The 18,543-nt window shown below is 39.4% G+C and overlaps 1 protein-coding gene across 1 annotated transcript in view; it reads right to left on the reverse strand.

Annotated features, from left to right (window-relative positions):
* LOC122079098 (formin-like protein 20) overlaps positions 1-18,543 on the reverse strand; it is an 85,603-nt gene that overhangs the window by 14,269 nt on the left and 52,791 nt on the right. Inside the window, exons 13-16 of the mRNA XM_042645350.1 lie at positions 7,854-7,925; positions 7,648-7,764; positions 3,494-3,562; positions 3,335-3,401 (exon numbers count right to left, since the gene is read on the reverse strand). Of these exons, the coding sequence (XP_042501284.1) occupies positions 3,335-3,401; positions 3,494-3,562; positions 7,648-7,764; positions 7,854-7,925 (325 nt within the window). The remainder of the gene's footprint in view (positions 1-3,334; positions 3,402-3,493; positions 3,563-7,647; positions 7,765-7,853; positions 7,926-18,543) is intronic.

Here is an 18,543-nt window from a genome sequence, read left to right on the forward strand (position 1 = left end):
AACAACAAGCACCGGTTTGACTTGGGGGGGTGGTGATTTAGTAGCGGTAGGCCACAAAGTCGCTTTGTTACCAATTCCATTAGGAATTGCATTTCTAGGTGAGCCATCACCCTGTATTCACCTTCTGTATAGCTAGAAGGTTACCACCCACAAATGTACAATAACCAGATGTAGATTGTCTGTCAGAGATGGATCCTGCCCAATCATCATCGGAGTAACCTTCTATCCTCAAGTGATTATTCCTAATATACAGAAGTCCTTTTCCTAGAGAGGATTTCAAGTATCTAACGATGTGGTACATAGTATCCAAGTGCCCACTTTTGGGTGCATGTGCATAAACTGACTCACTACTCCCATTGCATAAGTAATGTCTGGGTGAGTCAAGGACAGATTGATCTGCTTCCCCATTAGCCTCTAGTGTTTCCCTGCATCAATAATGGTAGGACCACGATCTTCTCCAAGCTTATGATTCTGCTCAATAGGAGAACTTGCCGGTTTACAGCTCGATGTCCCTGTTTCTTTCAACAGGTCTAGTACAAATTTTCTTTAACATATGTTTATTCCCTTGTTAGACCTTGGCACTTCAATTTCCAAGAATACTTCAAGTATCCTAGATCTTGATCTCAATTTGTTTGGCCAAAGAGGCTTTTAGCCTAGCTATTTCATCATGGTCATCTCCAGTCACCACAATATCATCAACATAAATAATCAATGTTGTGATAGTACCATTACCTCGCCGGCTAAATAATGTGTGGTCTGCTTGACTCTGGAAATATACATTCTTCAGAATGGCCGGCCTGAACCTCTCAAGCCAAGCCTTTGCTGATTGCTTGAGACCATGTAGTGCCTTCTTTAGGAGATGCATCTTACCATCAGCTGCAGGATACTTGAAGCCTGAAGGGGGTTGTATATACACTTCCTCCTCTAAGTCTCCATGGAGGAAGGCATTCTTCACATCCAACTGCTATACAAGAAGTTGTGAGGAAAGAAGGCATAGTTTAGATCTAGCCTCTTGTATGATACCAGATAGACCTTTTTGGAGGGCTAGAATCCATGTTCCTCATTTATATTTTTAATTGAGTAGTAGATATCACCTTTTATTTATTTGATTATTAGATCCCACTAAAAAGCGTTCACTTAGGCCGTGCTTGATTTACCGTAAAATACATAATAGAATTATAAATTGTATTTATTTTTTCTGTCATTTGGCATTTTTGTTATACATGAACAATAAACACATTTGAACATGATTGAGAGAAGGAAATAATCGAGCCATATAATGAGGGTGGAGTCTTCCATGGGTGTTAAAAGACCAATGATCAAGGCCTTCAAGAGGAAGCAAAACAAATTAGAAAATCCATTAAAAACAGCAAAGAAAGACAGGTCACAGTTAAACATGCATTTAGTTTGATTACTGACAGCATATTCATAATTAATGTGAAAAAACGCACAATTTCCCATGTATTGATCCAACCAAACACTTCAGACATGCTACGTTATATATTGAAAAAGAATTTTATGAATGTGGGACTACAAGGGGTACCTCTATTACATGACCAAACCCCTACACTAACCCACTCCACACTTAATTCTGTTTAACAAAGAATTTTATGAACATTGGCTTTGTCTTCTCCTCAACTATACCTGATCTTTCTTTTAATTAATTCTGAAATGAGTTTTGTTCTCCATAAAAGGAAGAATTACCCGTGCAATGATTTTCTGTAGGAGGTTGAAATGGAGGATATATCACTGGAACTGGTTACAGCTATTAACAGCAGCGACTCTAAGAATCCACTTGCAGTTGTTGATTAGGTTGAGGACATTTATGCCACTACAGAAAATCTCAGTTGAAAGAGCTCAGTTCCATGGTCAGAAACTTCTAGTCCAACCTGTAGGAGTTGAAATTCGAATAAATTTTCCTTTCTCCTTGATGAATTGCTAAAATACTATTTGAGCATCTATCATCCATTTCAGAAAATATTTAGATAAAACTGGGTACCCATTACCCAATTGAAAGGGACGATCTGATTTCAATCAATTATGTGATCAGAACTTTACAATGACAAAAAGGTCAATAATGGAGCCTATGATTTGGCAGTGGATGGTCTAATTATATATTATGACAGTGTTACTTTGAGATACTAATTGCTCACCGTTTTGCGTCGAGAGTTCCGACTATGTCTCTTGGAACTATATGGTGCAGTTGTTCGACATTGTTACTTTGAGATACAAATTGATCACCATTTTGTGTACAGACTTCCAGCCATCTCTCGGAAACATATGGCACAGAAGTTTATCATCAAAAAGATGAGGGCTATCCTCATTGATGGGCTAATAGAGATATCAATTGCCTGATTCCTTGAAATTTGTTGGCTAGTGTAGCCACCTGGTGGGAGTGCAAAACCTATGTCTATATTCTTAATGCAGGTCTTTTAGCTACCAAATCTGATTTTTCCTGCTAGAAAATCCCAGATTGCCTTTTTTTTTTAACCAAATCAGCACATCTAGGGGTGTTTGTGTGGTCCTTTTCTTTGGCTTTCCTTTTGTTGTATTTGATCGGATCCATGTATCTGACGTCATTTAGTTGGGATAAGGCCGTGTTGTTGTTATAGGTACAAGGCTATTGTGTTGTGGCAATGTAATTTTTTTTTTTTTTTTTTTAACCTTTTACCTTTTACATCCCTTGGCTATGTTATATTAGCATGGGGGGGGGGTAAGGATGTAATTTCCCTTGTAAGTGAATCAACATAGGGAGAGAAGTGTATTCTTTCCCACAGCATTCTACCATCATTTCTCTCCTCTTCTTCTCTTTCAACCTTCTACTCTCATCTCCCCTCTTGCTCTCATTCTCTTGCAACCTCTAAATTCCAACCAAACAAAAAAGTCTCCAAAACCATTTTCACATAAGAGCCTTAATCAACTGAAATGGCTAAATTTCCATCCCCAAATTTTAGAGCTTAAAAAGCCCACTTCCATCATACAAATGTGAAAACCCCCTCCCCCTTCACAGGGAAAAGGTTTCTCCAACCAAACACTACAAAGGAAGTCTCCAAAGAGCTTTATTATCTTAATCACTAAGAATAGGACCTTCAAATCTTCATCTTGCAAAATACATTTGGGATGAATTTTGCCAGAAGGATAGATGATGATCATTGAATTACAATCTCGGCCTTCTTCATTGACTCATGTTAAGTTGAATGATATCCACATCCTTTGGAAAGAGGAAATAGTAACAACATGGAAATCAAGTAAACCAGAAACAACTCCACTACATTTACTCATTGGAGTTCACATAGGAACACAGAGAATAAAAGAATTTTGATATTTTAGATACCTTGTTCAAATGGGCAACGAGCAGGGTCTTCACCAAAATAAAGGGCGAGTGCATCTGCATTTCTACCCTGTCCACCAGCAAACATGATCAAAGAGACCCATTGAAAAATAATAGACCAGAGAGAGAGAGAGAGAGAGAGAGAGATGTTTAGTAGCATACCACTGCTGCATAAAATGATGTTAAGGATGCCACTTCTGTTTCAGCAATGCCAACAAATTCCTTCAATGTCTAATGAAAAAAATATTTGTTAAGACAACAAACAAAATTGCTGTACTTAAATTTATCAAGGGAAAAACAAAAGAAATAAATTTAAGAAAACAAATGCTCCTAAAGGCATGAAGAGCAATTTAGAATCTTTTACTTCTAATGAATTAAAATTTGGTCTAATCCAATAGAAGAAACTATTGGAAGTTACCAGGTAATCAACAAAATGTAAAACTTTTGAACGGATTAGAGAATATGAATAATAACAGAAAAGAAAAGGGCACAAGAAAGTAAGAGAGGATTTTGTGTCTCTCTTCTCAAAGGAGTAAATGTAATTAATGAGAACATGCTTGTCATACTTAGGATTCTTGTATTCAACACTACCAAGAATCAGAAACTATGAGAAATCACCTTCCCATATTTGACATATCAGCAGTAAGACTTATCCACAGAACCCTTGGGAACGATCAAGTTCCGCCTACATAGGATGTCAGGAAGCAAAGTAAATGGCAAGGAACTATTCTCCAAGTCACAGAAGGACACAACACAACTCAATTTGATAAACCCTATAAATGTTTCACACCTGTAAACCTAGGAAGCTAATATCAGGCGACATATCGGGCATCCCTTTGGGCTCCTTCCCTGTCATATACATGGGCCTCTGTAACGCCCTAATCTGATATTTATACCCCTACCTGTGGACAGGCAAGAAGAAAGAGTAGAGAAAGCCAATTCTGGAATGGTTGGCAGCCGTGGAGTGCCAAGAAGGCAGAAGTGACCCCACCTGCTCTTGTTCAATCTGCCAATATCACTGATGAACTCATCAGGAGGTGTAGACAAAGAGGTAAATTTAATTATAAGACCTAGTATAGGAGAATAGAGAAAAGGGGTGTAACACGAGGACTTCCTAGGGGGTCACCCATCCTAGTAAAAGGATTTAGCCTCGGCTGTAGACCTAGGACAGGCCAATTTGTCTAATAGCTCAATAGCTTGTCAGATTACTAATGGCGTGCATGAGCAAGCTGAGGGTATGAGCAATCACATGAAGAATATGTCCGTTTCTAACACCAATCTTAATAAGCAATACCATCTTTTAAAATCTCATAGGCACTAATTTAGACCCCTGATGAGATCGGCGTCTAATGAAGTGGGCAAGGGACGGAGAGGAGTTCGAGAAGGATGAAAACAAACTTTTCTTTCTGGCTTTCCCATTCTATCTCTTGTAAAGGGACTTTTTCAACCTACGAACCGTGTGAGTGACGAGAAACGCTATGCCTTCTATGTTGACGAAAGGAAATGAACAATCTTTTGTTTTTGAATTTATGGGTTGGATTCAATCAGCATCACGGCATAATCAAAAGGAAGGAGTGGCCCTTTGGTTACTGGTGAACGCTTTCAAAGGTGACCCTCTCGAGTTTCGGTCATTAAAATAGCCTTTCGTCGCCCTATTCCCCTATAAGTTAGTTGAAGTCACTATCAGCCCTACCAAAGTACCAAAGGTGTCCCCCACCCGGTGACTAGCATTTCACGCTATGATCCCAAACTAATCTCCTTCTTGAGGACATAGAGGCGAGATAGAAAGAGTTTGATTCGAGGCCTATCCCCGTGACTACCGGAATATAGGATGGGAGATCAATTCGTAGTAGGCAATAAGTGCCAACTAGATTTTCTCGAGAAATCTAGATCAAAAATGGATGGGGAAGGGTGAGGTCTTCACCCAATCAGTAGTATACCATCCACTTGGCAAGTCCTCCCTCAATGAAAGACGAATTCAGTAGTCAGATGGGATATCCCTTTCTAGCCATCCTTCATTTTCACAGAGAATGGAGGTGGATCTTGAAAAACTTTAATGGCAAAAAAACAAGTGATACCCTTGGTAAGTTAGCCTTTGGTGCAGTGATTTATCATATATGGTGGGAAAGAAACAAGAGAAGGTGATCCTCATCATCGCGCACTGTTGGGTAGATTTTGACAATCATCACCTTTGATGTCAGGAACAAGTTGCTTCTCACCATTCTCTGTTATAGTTGTAAAAGCGTGGCTTAGGCATCCAGGTAGTTTGCCTGGGGCCTAGGCAATTGTTGCCTTATTGCACTGCATGTCGCCAAATATCATTTAATTTTATTTACTTAAGATATTATTCATAAATAAGCAAATATGCTTATTTGAGTCCAATAAAAATAGTTTAAAAATCAAATTCCAAAAGGATAAGAAGTCAACCCTCCAATCCAAGAAAAAAACTGGATTTTTGGTTATAGGGGTGATTTTCAACTTTTAAATGCTGGGTATTTCTCAATTCTGAAAATTTATAAATCTTATCATGGTAAAACAATGCTAAAAACCAAAAGTCTGGTAAAATAATCTTTTGTTTTGATGTTTACAAAATTATTTTCACTCAGACGATTTTAACAGCATTGACGCACTTTAAAATAAGTTTGACCATGATATAACTTTGTTATTATAACTTAGATTTAAGTAATCTTAGACTTGTTGAAAATCCAGTCTTATGCTATACCTGATATAAAAATTCTCGTGTAAAAATAAATTATTTGACAAAACAAAATTATTATAGAGCAAGAGCATTTCTTTAAATGTTGATTTTTTGACTTAATGTGACTTATCAGCCTCGTCCTGGGATCTCGTTCGATTTAAAGCCCCTCTCATTCTTTGGAAAAATATCATTCGGTTTAAAGGCCAAATCCCCCTCCATAGCTTCACTACATGGTGCGCCCTCTCCAACTTCCTCCCCACACAGTCTTTCCTCCGCCACCGGCACATCCAAGTCACCCAGTCTTGCTGCCTCTACTGGAATGGCATGGAAGATGTTGATCATCTCTTCTTCTCCTACCCTTCTCCTTCAGCATCTGGCAAAGAGTTCTCAACAACTACTGGCCCTCTCGTAGGTCTATCCTTCACTTGAGTAGAGAATGGATCTAGTTAGACATGACATTTTGAGGGACCACTATTTGTGACACAACTGGGAAGCTTACCTTTTGCATTGCAATAACTCATATCTGGATGGACAACAATCTACGTAGATGGACTTTCAACTCTCGCTCCTTCGATTAGATTTGGAAAGCCATCTACTTTGATGTTAGCTCTAAGCTCGGCTGCCTTCCCCATCGTTCTGCCATCGACACTCCAAGGAACAGGCTTATTGTTGTTTCTTGGGGCCTCCCTCTTGCTACAATTAGCATTTCCCCCCACCCCTTTGATGTATCCACTTTGTGTGGGCCGGGCCCCTTGCTTTTGTAGCTGGTCTCTCCCACCTCTCTCTCTCTCCTCCCCCTTGTATTATCTTCGTCTTTGCTAACGAATTGATTTATTTATCCAAAAAAATGTGACTTACTATTGAATTTTTATGATTTGATGTAACCCAATCTTGATTTTTGATGACTTTGTGTGGCTTAATGTTGATTTTTAATGATACAAGGTATATATAGCATACTAAATAATGTTAGAAAAGAGGGAAAATAAAAAATAACACTTGGTCGCCTTATTTGCCTTAAGGAGGGCATCTTGTCGCCTAAGTGCTTAGGCAGTCCTCCAATGCCTTGGTTGGCCTTAGCGCCCTGCAAACTATGTTCTTTGTGTCCTGATGCATAAAGGAATAGACATCTTGCTTTTTATCAAGAGATCCCTCTTATTGCTCCCCATCCCTAGTTTTAATGCTTAAATTTGATTGTATTTTGCTTCAGTTGTTAGGGGGTTCTCCCTTTGCCTTGCCTTTTTTTCTTTCTGTTGTATTTTCATTTTTCCTGTTCACCGAAAAAAAAAAAAAGAGTTCAGATTTCAAGGCAGGAATAGTCATCAATCTTCTCGATATTTTTCTCATCTTGCATGCTCCTCAAACCTCTTGGCAAGATATTTGGTAACTGATTCTGAATTTTCATCAGTTGATGCCACTATGATGTCCTATCTAGATCCTATTTGTATAATAAATGAAGTATTAGCACTAAGACTAATTGATGAGTTTGAACTTACATCAGTTGTAAAAAAAGAATTACTAAATTAGAAAATTGAGATGTCAACTGGTTGTTAATGATATAGCACAAATGTTTGACTCACAATCCTTCTCACATTCAGTAGCGAAGATGCTGCCACAATACCTTGCAAAAAACTTCTGACACAGGACCATCATTTTCAGATGCAACCAGCTCTTGCTTTACCTTTTCTAACCCTTTGATTATTGCTTGCATTTCTTCTGCTAAGGACTTCAATTGTATCTGAATATGAAAAAGGTCCAGATGTTACAATATGCCAATTACAGTCTTTGAGATAAACAATGGAGATTAGAGAAAGTGAAGGGTAGAACCTTTGATGCAGATTCCATGCTAACCAGGTCCTGATGAAAATCCAGAAATTCTGGTGTCTTGGAGGCTAGAACCTGAGAATCATGAACTCTGAATATTAAGATTACGCATTATAGAATGATAATAACGCATTATAGAATGATAGCAATGAGCTCAAGCGAACAGACGAGCACGAGGTAGTTCAGATTTCAAAAATCAAGGAATTGCAAAGAAAAAACTAGAGTAAATACCCATAGATTTAGCATGTTTATTTACGCTTATCATGTATATAATTTTTTATCTGCAAGTGCAATTGTATAGTTTAGAAGTAGACTATACATTTTGAAGGGACAACACTCCTAGGAAGGGTTTTTTTTTGTGGGGGGAAGGGGGACGGGGGAAGGAAAAGATGAGAAAATGATAGCACTGAGATTGTTCATCTCAAGGGTTTTCTGGACAAAGAATTTGAGATAAAGGATCTTGGAAAGTTAAAGTACTTTATTGGGTTGTGTCTCCCTAGATTGCTGATCCGGTTGAGGATTCAACTTGGTTGTATTTTGATTTTGTTTGGCTTTGCCTCCCCCTTTTTTTCCTCCTCCCCTTGTATATTCTTCTGTTCTTGGTAATGAATTTATTATTTCATAAAAAAATAAAAAATAAAAAAAAAAGGTACTTTATTGGAATTTAAGGTGCCAGGTCCTTAAAAGGCATCTTTCTCTCTCAAAGGTTCGGATGTACTTCCGAAGATAGGTATGTTGGGTTGTCATCCTTTGGTATTCCTATAGAAGCTAGTAGCTGGCTCACGGAAAAGAAGGGTGGACCAGTTAACAAAGGCCACTACCAATGGTGGGTAGGAAAACTAATATATCTCTCACATACACGACCTGACATTGTTGTTGTTGTAAATTTGGTCAGTCAATTTATGCATGATCCCTATTCCTCTCATATGAAAGCTATTACGCGTATCTTATGATACTTGAAGTCAGCTCCAGGAAAAGGGATCCTCTTATCTCCTTATAATCACCTTCAAGTTGAAGTTTATCCAGATGCTGATTGGGCTGGCTCAACTAACAAAAAGTCTATCTCTGGTTAGTGTACCTTTGTAGGAGGGAATCTTGTCACTTGGCATAGCAAGAAACAAAATGTGGCGGCTAGATCCAGTGTTGAAGTAGAATTTCGTGCAATTGCACAGGGGATTTGTGAGTTACTATGGTTGCGTACACTATTGGATGATATTGGTGTACCTGTTCGTCTTCTTATGATGCTTTACTATGATAACAAGACTGCTATCAGTATTGCTCATAATCCAGTACATGTGGAGATTGATAGACACTTCATCAAAGAGAAGTTGGATGCTGGTTTGATTTGTGTTCCTTTAGTGAAGTCTGGGGATTAACTACCTGATGTGTTCACTAAAGGGCTGGATGGAAAGCTGTTTCATCCTAGTTTAGTCAAGTTGGGCATGTGTGACATCTATACACCAACTTGAGGGGGAGTGTTAGAATAAGGACTAGTGTGCTGTAGGGGCACATTGGGGTTTTACCCCCTCCACCGACCCTAATTAGAGTGGGGCGGCTAGATGGGGGCATAATTGTAAATACTATATTTGTTCTGTTTTGTACTCTTATTATGACTCTATCATGATTTTATATTATAAATAGGAGACTTGTGTGATCAGTTAAAGACAGACAAGCATTCTCTCATTTTTCCTGTTAACAGTGACTAAAATGTGATTTTATGAGAATGTAAACCTGTGAAAGTGTGTGAAGGCAAGTGGACTACTCCGTACCGGACTAGATAGGGGTGTCCCGTTGAGCCGCGAGATTTATACCCATTGTGCATAGTGGTGTATAAATAGTCACAGTGGAGTGACATCTGTGTGATTGTGTGATTTGCGGGGGTTGAGTTTCCCTCCCATATCTCATAATGGTAGCAGCTCATTTCCCTCAATGCCGGCTCTGTGTGATTATTTAATCATTGTGTACTGTTTGGTTGTTGTTTCTGTGTTATTCCCTTATTTCATTCTATTTTACTGGACTATGAGCTCACTCCATTAAATATGACATTTCAGAGGAGTAGATTGGTAGTACGAGATGCAGCAAGTTCGAGGGTGACCTAAAGCTTTCTATTAGTTTATTTTACTTTAGGAGATGATTATAGTAGGATGCTGCTTCATTTAACTCTGATAGAGTGTTTTTTAATTTAAATTTTGGGAACGCATCTTAAATTGCCACCAGTAGGTATTGTTTGGAATATCTTATTTATGATTAGTTGTTTTATATTATTGACATTGAATTTTTACGAGTTCTCATATGCTTGATTTTGGGTGAATGTTTTGGATCATCTGATCAATGCCCGCGAGGGCTGTACCCTTACATGTATCTGGATTTGGGTTATTGCAATACATCATAGCCGGTCGTATGACAGTCCTATTAAAATGATCACACAATACAAATGCACCTCTCCATTTCATCCATCCTGTCTTAATTCTCTGTGAAATATCATCATCTATATCACCTTCTTAATTTATGAATGAGCATAGATACCTAAAACAATCACTTTTTAAAATCTCCCTTTCATCAATTTGCACCACCTCATTTTTGTCCTAGTGTAACTAAAGTTCACACCATATACTTGTCTTCGTTCTACTTATCTTGAAACTTTTGATTCCAAGGTTGATCTCTTAACTCTAACTTAGTTTTAATCCCTGATTTTGTCTCATCAACCAAACAATATCATATGTAAAAAGCATACCTTAGGGAACCTCATCTTGAACATCTCTGGTTAAATCATCCACGATAAGTGCAAACAAATAGGGGCCTTAAAGTTGATCCTTGATGTAACTCAATTGTAATTGGAATTCACTACCTTGACCCCCCACAGTTCTTATACTAGTCACCGCATCATCATACATATCATTAATTATGTCCACATATTTACTTGAAACACTTCCCTTCTCTAGTATTTTCCAGATTAACTCTCTAAGGCTCTGCCATAAGCTTTTTTTAGGTCAATAAAGACCATATGGAGATCTTTCTTGTAATTTCTATATCTTTCTATGAGTCTCCAAAGTAAATAGCTTCCATTGTGGATCTTTTTGGCAGAAAACCAGATTGGTTCAATTGAAAATGGTGCAAGGATCGATTTAAGAGAGGAGAGGAGAAGGTAAAAGGTGAGAAGAGCAAAAGAAAAAATGAGAAGAGAAGAAGAGAAGGAGAGAGAAGGAGATGTGCAATTGAATATGGGAAAGAAAATATTCTTCTCCCTTTTTTAATTTACTAAATGAAGAATGAATTTCATACACCTCCTTAGGGAGTTAAAACGTAAAAACGGAAATTACAACATAAAACACTAAGATACTAAACTAGTGCCCAAAGTACCATTATTACATAAACTCTAATAGGTTCTATGTAATAGTGGTTTCTTGTCTCACATTGGTTGCAATAAACCTCTCCCATAATTTCATACTATAACTCATTAGTTTTATGCCTTTTTAGTTACTACAACCATAGTTTTTGCAGCACCAAGGTGAACTAAGGTGATCGAGGTGGAAGAAATTCAAGGTGACACCAGCAAAGCTCTACACGCCGCCTAGACGACCAAGGCGTCAGTCTAGGCTAAGCGGCCTAGGCACCTAGTCGTCACCGAGGCAACTGTAACACCCTGAATTTTGAAGTAGCTGACCTCCTGTGTTAGGACCTAGCTGGCACAAGGGCAGTAGGCTATCATATTGGGAACCTACATGTACAATTAGTAGGAGGAAATTAGTAAATTTACTAGCCCAGGAGGAGTAAAATAGCCACAAATATGTGGAATCAGTCCCACATATGGTGGACTATGTAGGACAGAGGTTTAGACTACTTGGGGGCCAAAAATAAGGCAACCAACAGGTTACACTGTTGGCAAACCGGTCTGCCGGTTCAGGTAACAGAATGTTGGAAATTGGGTTTTCCTCTGTGGGCCCCACCCCTTTGCAGTATGACTACTCACTTCCACCATATGTAGAGGCATATTTAGGAATCCTAATTCACTGTTTACCTCAAAGGACAGTAGGGTCTAAGTGGTATAATTAAATTTTAAAATAAGAAATAAATGAGGTTAATTCTTTGGGTATTTGGTTGAATATAAGTGAATGGGGCTGTCACCATTCACCATTTTTACTGTAAAAATTCAATGGAACCAGAGAAGGGAGGAAGAGGAAGAAAGAAAGAGAACAAGAAGAAGAGGGAAGAAGATGGGGCTGCTATCCTATTTCTGTTCAGCTACTGCTAGGGCTGTACAGATCCCAGATGCTGCTGCTGCCCCTATTTTCTTGCTGTCCAAAGGAAACCCTAGGTCTGCCAATGTTGTTGCCACAACTGGAAATGAGGTCTGGAGCAGTATAGCTGCACCAAGACACTCCCTATTGTAGTTGCAGGTTCCAAGAACTGAGAAGAGGTAATTTCCCCCAACCTAACCCAATGAATTTGTGGTAGGATAATTCCGCCAGTAGGTTAGGGTTAGCATTAATTGCAGTTGGAGGTAGGGAAATGGCAGTGGGAACTCAGTTTAGCTCCTTACAGCTAAAAGCCCAATTGACTGTGCAATTGTCCTTGGAACCCTAGATCATAGATCTTTTCCCAATTGGGTAAAATTAAATGAAACTGGAGATGGGTTAAAGCCCTACATACACTAAATTTTGTCCGAGAATGGACAGAAGTTGTAGTCGGGTTACCTGGGTAGGAAATTGGGAGAATTGGAACCCAATCGGCCCTGTGTTCAATGAATTGGGCTGCGATCAGCCAAATTGACACTTCATCTAGACTGAGCATGACTAACATAGTCTATAGAGCGAATTCGGAGGTCTGAAAGGTGGGAAAATTGCCCTGGCAGATTCTATCCATAGATGGGAAAAATCCTGCAGTTTGCAGACCTGAACAGGTGGGCACGAGCTGCCAGCCGGTTGGGCCAGACCATACCCGCCGGTTGGAGTCTCAGAACCCTAAATGGTTGCTGGTTGGGTCTAGGTACACCCTATACAAGGGTGGGGCCTGCTAATACATGTTTAGTGAGATTAAGCCCTATAAAGATGGCTTTGGATAGCCTGTGGTAAGGATCTCCAAATCCCATCACTGAACTGGCTGAGAGAACTCTGCTATAGTTAGGGTATGTCCATAGGGAATGTAAGAACATGCCCTTTACAGTGAATAGTATTAGAGAAAAGAAGAATGTGTTGGGAATCAGCCCAGTCGGCTGAGGGCTGTGATAACTCACATGTTACCTCTGAAGGATATCTGATGACCTAAGTACTATGTGGCTTGGTCTGGTTAGACAAATAGGTAACCCTGAGATTGTGTGGGTTAAATTAGAGGCCTGGACATGAATTAAAAGCTAAATTAGTTAGCAGATCACTGTTAGGAGAGATGCTGGTCTTGAATCAGTTGGTCTGGATTCCAGTGAGGGAATTCAACAGGAGTTTAGGGAATTGGGTTGTCTTTAGACAGTGACTAATGAAACTAACTTAAAATATTAATTGTTTAACTAGGCACCTAAGATACTTGGCAAGAATACGTGTGGATGGGAATTCAACGAAAAGGCATCAGGTTCGGGTATCAAGTGAGTGGGTGATTGTTTTATTTTATAGAGTGTTTTTGTATGCTTTTATGTTTCTACATGCTCATGTGTAATGTGTTGGAAACCCGGTTTTGGATTTATTTTATATATATATATATTACACATGTTGTATGATTTCACCGACTTTGATGTGATCGAGGTTTTGTGGATGTCTAGTATGATAGCTGTGTGGTGATGGCTGTAATATTAACAGTCTAAGGCACGGTGTGGCCGAGGTTCTTTTTGATACCATGGGCTCAGAGGTCAGTGTTACAATTGTGGCCACAGATGTGTGATGGATGCTATGATTGATATGGATGCATGTAGATGCATATGGTTAGGATCACATCCCAGTGCCATAATCCCTTGCCAACAGGGGGTAAGGAATTGGCTAATCTCACTCGGTGGTAAGTCGCGGAGGACTATTACGCCCGGATACAATGTACTGTATCTTGAAAGGGCATAGCCGCATAGTATAGTATGACATACTGTACGTACGACTGTCAGACAACATGGGAGACTGATGACGGTGTGGGATTCTGGGACCATGGCTATCAGAGGTTACTATTTAAGGGTTAGCTGGGGGACCAAGGTTCTTTTTAGGACTGGCTGACTCCTGTTTGCATCTAGCTTGCATCTCTAAGACCCAGCATACTAGAAAGGGGATACCACCTATGTAGCTTATAGCACTTATACCCACTTGTTGAGACCTAGTAATTGTAATAGATATAATTAATAAAATGGCTAATGTTGCTGTGCATATGTGGATATTATTGTGAGTGTGTGTGTTGCCATTATAATATTGTGTGTGCTTGCATGCTCACCCCTCACTAGGCTTGTGAAGCTCACCCCTCATAAATTTATGTTTTTAGACGGTGGAACCTGAGCTAGAGTGGATCGAGAGTTGGCAATGGTTGTGAGGTAGTGTCAGTGAGACATATGGTGGAGGACTGAGATTTCCTTTGCTTTGAGGCTTTATTATAATGCTGGTAAGATGTAATTATATTATGGTAATTGTGAGTTATAATTCAGCTGTGTCTGAAATTATTATTTATCATTTAGAGTTGATCACCATGGGTTATGTAAAATATAAATTTTCCCTTATATACGTACTCTGATTTGGTAGAAGATTTTGTACTTTTGTAAGCTCATCTCTACGTCAGATCCTAGTGGTTCAAGCTAATTGGTACAGTAAGGTATCCAATGTCGTATACCTTTGCCTAATTTGAAGCATTGTGTAACAGCACGCCTTGAGAACTATGACTACAACTTTGAATATCACCTTTATTCTTTGTAAATTGGAACTACAATGCTTCTCCTCCATTTATCTAGAATTTTTTTTATGCTCATAATCCTATTAAACAACTTGGTAAGCTAAGATAAACCACAAATTCCTACGTTCTTCCACACTTCTATTGAAACTTCATCACTTTCATCCTTCTTAAAGCTTCTTTTACTTTAGACACCCTAATTTTGTACATAGATGTGGATTTCGGTGCAACAGTAAGGTTTCTCCATTGTGACCTAGTGCCCAGTGGTCGTAGGTTGAGTCTGGAAGCAGGCTCTTCGTGAAGTAGAGATAAGGCTGTATAGATCCTCTCCATCCCCCGCAGTGGTAGGAGCCTCGTGCACTGGGTACACCCTTTACCAAGGATTAAAGTATCGAAATCAATCGCTGTACCGGTCAGCCAAAATTAAGATACGTATCAGAGGGTATCGTATCATAGGGGTGTCAATCTATTGGGCTAGGCAGGGCCGGTCTCAGTCGGGCCTAGCCAGGCGTTGTAGGCCTATGTCCTTAGACCATGACCTACCTATTTAAGGAATGAGTCGGTCTCGATCAGTGTCGTATAGGGCTTGGTTGGGTTTTAGGCTTTAATCGGGCTTCTCCTAATCGGGCTAATCGAGCTATAATCCGGCTTTAAATGGGGTAAAATACCAATAAAGCCATAAACGGGCCTTAAATGATCTTTACTTTTCTTAAATTTAAGATATTTAATTTATTTTGTTAAGTTATCAACAATTTTGAAAAGATATTACACTTAATTACAGTCAATTATTAATAAAAATATCAATATATACCCTATTCTATAAAAAAATCAAAATACCTATATAAATGGTTGGGCTAAACGTGTCGGTCTGAGTTGGGCTTGTAAACGGGCCGGGCCGATCGGGAGGGCCCATCGGACTTACCCCTTGCACCATGTAATACCTATTTATAAACAGGCCAGGCTTAGGCCCGACAGATTTATTAATCGGGCTAGTCCAAATCAGTTCGTAAACATGTCGGGCTCGGTCGGGCCCGGTGCGGGCTTGGAATTGACACCCTAATCGTATCGTGTCGGAGATATGCTAAGATGCACTAAAGATTTGCATATAAATGGATATGAAACAGTTTTTTATATGTTTTTGTATAAAAAAAATAGTTAAAAAAAGCTATATATAACATGTGTCATGCATAAACACTAAATTGAGAGTATCGCATTGAGAGTCTAAGGTTTGTAGTTGTTTACAGGTGTAAAATCTTCATTCCCAATCTTGATTTTCACTTTAGTTAGAAAAATGGTTGGCAACAACTTTTGGAACAAAAACCCCTCTCAAAAATTTATGTTTTGCGAAAAAATGACCCATCTTGGCCATTATATAACCATAGTGTACCGTATTGGTACGTATCGGTTGATATATACCGATACATACCGAAATGTACATTTCACCTCGATTTTTAATTTTTCAATGAGTATCGGTACGTATTGGTGCATATCAGTGGTGTATCGGAATGTATCATAGATACATATCGATTTAAAAGGATTTTAAAGTTTCCACGTATCGTATTGGTAAGGGCCGATATAGTACGATACATACCAATACTTTAAACCATGCCCTTTACTCACTTTGTACATATCTATGACATGTAGAGTCTTAATGCGTAATGCAGTCTTCCGAGACAATTACAAAAAAAAAAAAAAAAGAGCAACCCAATGCACGAGGCTCCCGCTACTACAGGGTCTGGGAGGGGTAACTCTACATAGCCTTACCCCTTGCTTCATAGAAGAGGCTGTTTCTAAGTTTTGAACCTGTGAACATGTTGTAATAGTGTAACTTAACCGTTGTGCCGCAGTCTTCCGAGACAATATTACTCAAAATATCTTTATTTAGTAGGTGTTTGCTCACGTATTCCATTGGTTAAGGGTGTCAATGGGCCAGGTTGGGCTGGGTTTTTCAATAGACTGGGTTAGGCTGGGAAACGGGCCGGGTTGGGCTGGGTTTTAAAAAAAAGCCTAGCCCAGCCCTAGGTTGGGTTGGAATATCTCAGCCCAGGTCCAACCCTGTCGGGTTTAGCCCAACCCAACCTAGCCCAGCCCTGATGAACCCTGATTGATACGGGTTTAACCCAATCCAATCCAACCCAATACTATTGTTACTTGGTTACTTGATCTTGATGCATTGTAGAGACCAAAGACCAAAGTTTTTGTATATGTGTAGATTGTAGAAAACAAAAGACCTTGTTCTATAAGTACCCATTAATAATTATTAGCATATTTAGATGATTATATACTTAATAAATATGGTTGGGTTGGATTGGGTTGGGCTAGGTCGGGTTGAGTTGGGTTAAGTTGAGACCTCAACCTAAGCCCAACCCAACCCAACCCTACCTCAGGGCCTAAAAATCTCAACCCTAACCCACCCTATGGGTTGAATCTCAGCCCAAGCCTTGTTCGGGCTCAGGGCAGGCTAGGGCTGATTCGGGTTGACAGGGCTTTTTTAACACCCCTTACTATTGGTGGATTGATTGATTGATTAGGTTCAGTGTGATGTTCTCCCTCTAAAAGTCTGTCACATTCTTCTAGGGTGCCGATGGTTGTTCAACAAAAAATCCAAGCACTGTGGATATGAGAATACATACTCTTTTCAGCATGGTGGACTTGTGATGAAGTTTCTTCCAGCAAAGGATCTTCCCCCCTTAAAACTCAAGAGGATAGCTGGTACTTTTCTCCTCACGCGCATCGATTTTGACAGCATTCTTGGACCTCATCCAAAATCGACGGAGTCGAGTTCTTTTCAGAGGAGAGTGATGCATTTAAGGCTACACTTACCTAGTTGGACTAGCATGACCGGCTTTGGAAGCCAAGAGGAACCGGTCCAGCCCAGGATTTTAGTCCAACAAGGGTTGGAACTAAGTAGTGGTTTCTTAGTAGCCTTTTATTTCATGTTTTACTTAAATGTAGGAGTTAGGACTTCTCCCTTACACTAGTTTCCTTTTATGTTTGTTTCCAAGTTTAGGTTAGATACTACTTCCAAATAGTTTCTAATATCATGTCTCTATTTTTCTTATATAGGCTGTAACCGATGGACAACTTAGAGTGAATTTATTTGATTTAGTTGAATTTGTGTTCTGTGACCCCTTTCCCCCCAGCTATTCTGGGTTTTCCCTTTTTCCCTAAGCCCTCCATCAATTTGGTATCAAAGCCCCTCCATCTCTTTTCTTCCCTTCTTATTATTCCCTGTCTGGGTTCTACCGTGACGGAGAACACCAAAAAAAAGAGAGAGAGTTCTCCTGTGCCCAAATAGAGAAGCCGAACCAGTACCTCAGCCCTCTCTATCAAATCCCAGTCTCAAACCCCTTCCAGATAAGAAAAAAACAAAAAAAAAAAAATCTCAAAACCTACTGAAACCCCAGCCCTAATCCCTCCTTTTTTCTCCTCCCTTTAATTCCCAACAGGAGAACCCCCACCACCTCCTCTTTCCTTTTTCCGCCAGTAGCAAGTGGGGAAAAAAAAGAAAAAGAAAAAAAGAAAGAACTGATTCTGTCCAGAGAAGAATTGATCCCCCCTTGTCTCACCGCCCTCCTCTCTCTCCTAAGTTGCTGCGATCGAATCCCTTTTATAAGGTTCTGACAGCCAAAAAAAAAAAGCAACGCAGAAGAGAAGAGAATAGAAGACAAAAAAGAAGAAAAAGAAGAAAGAATAAGCTGGTTCCCATCGCTGCTGGTTCCGTATCCGAGGAGAAGGATCCTTTTGTTAGTAACACCACCCACAATCGCTACTCCTTTCTTTTATTACATTTTTATTTCCTGAAATACCTCTCCCTTCCTCCATTATCCCTTTTTCTCCTATTTTTCTA

This window comes from Macadamia integrifolia, chromosome 5, assembly GCF_013358625.1.
Source record: "Macadamia integrifolia cultivar HAES 741 chromosome 5, SCU_Mint_v3, whole genome shotgun sequence".
Classification (NCBI taxonomy): Eukaryota; Viridiplantae; Streptophyta; class Magnoliopsida; order Proteales; family Proteaceae; genus Macadamia; species Macadamia integrifolia.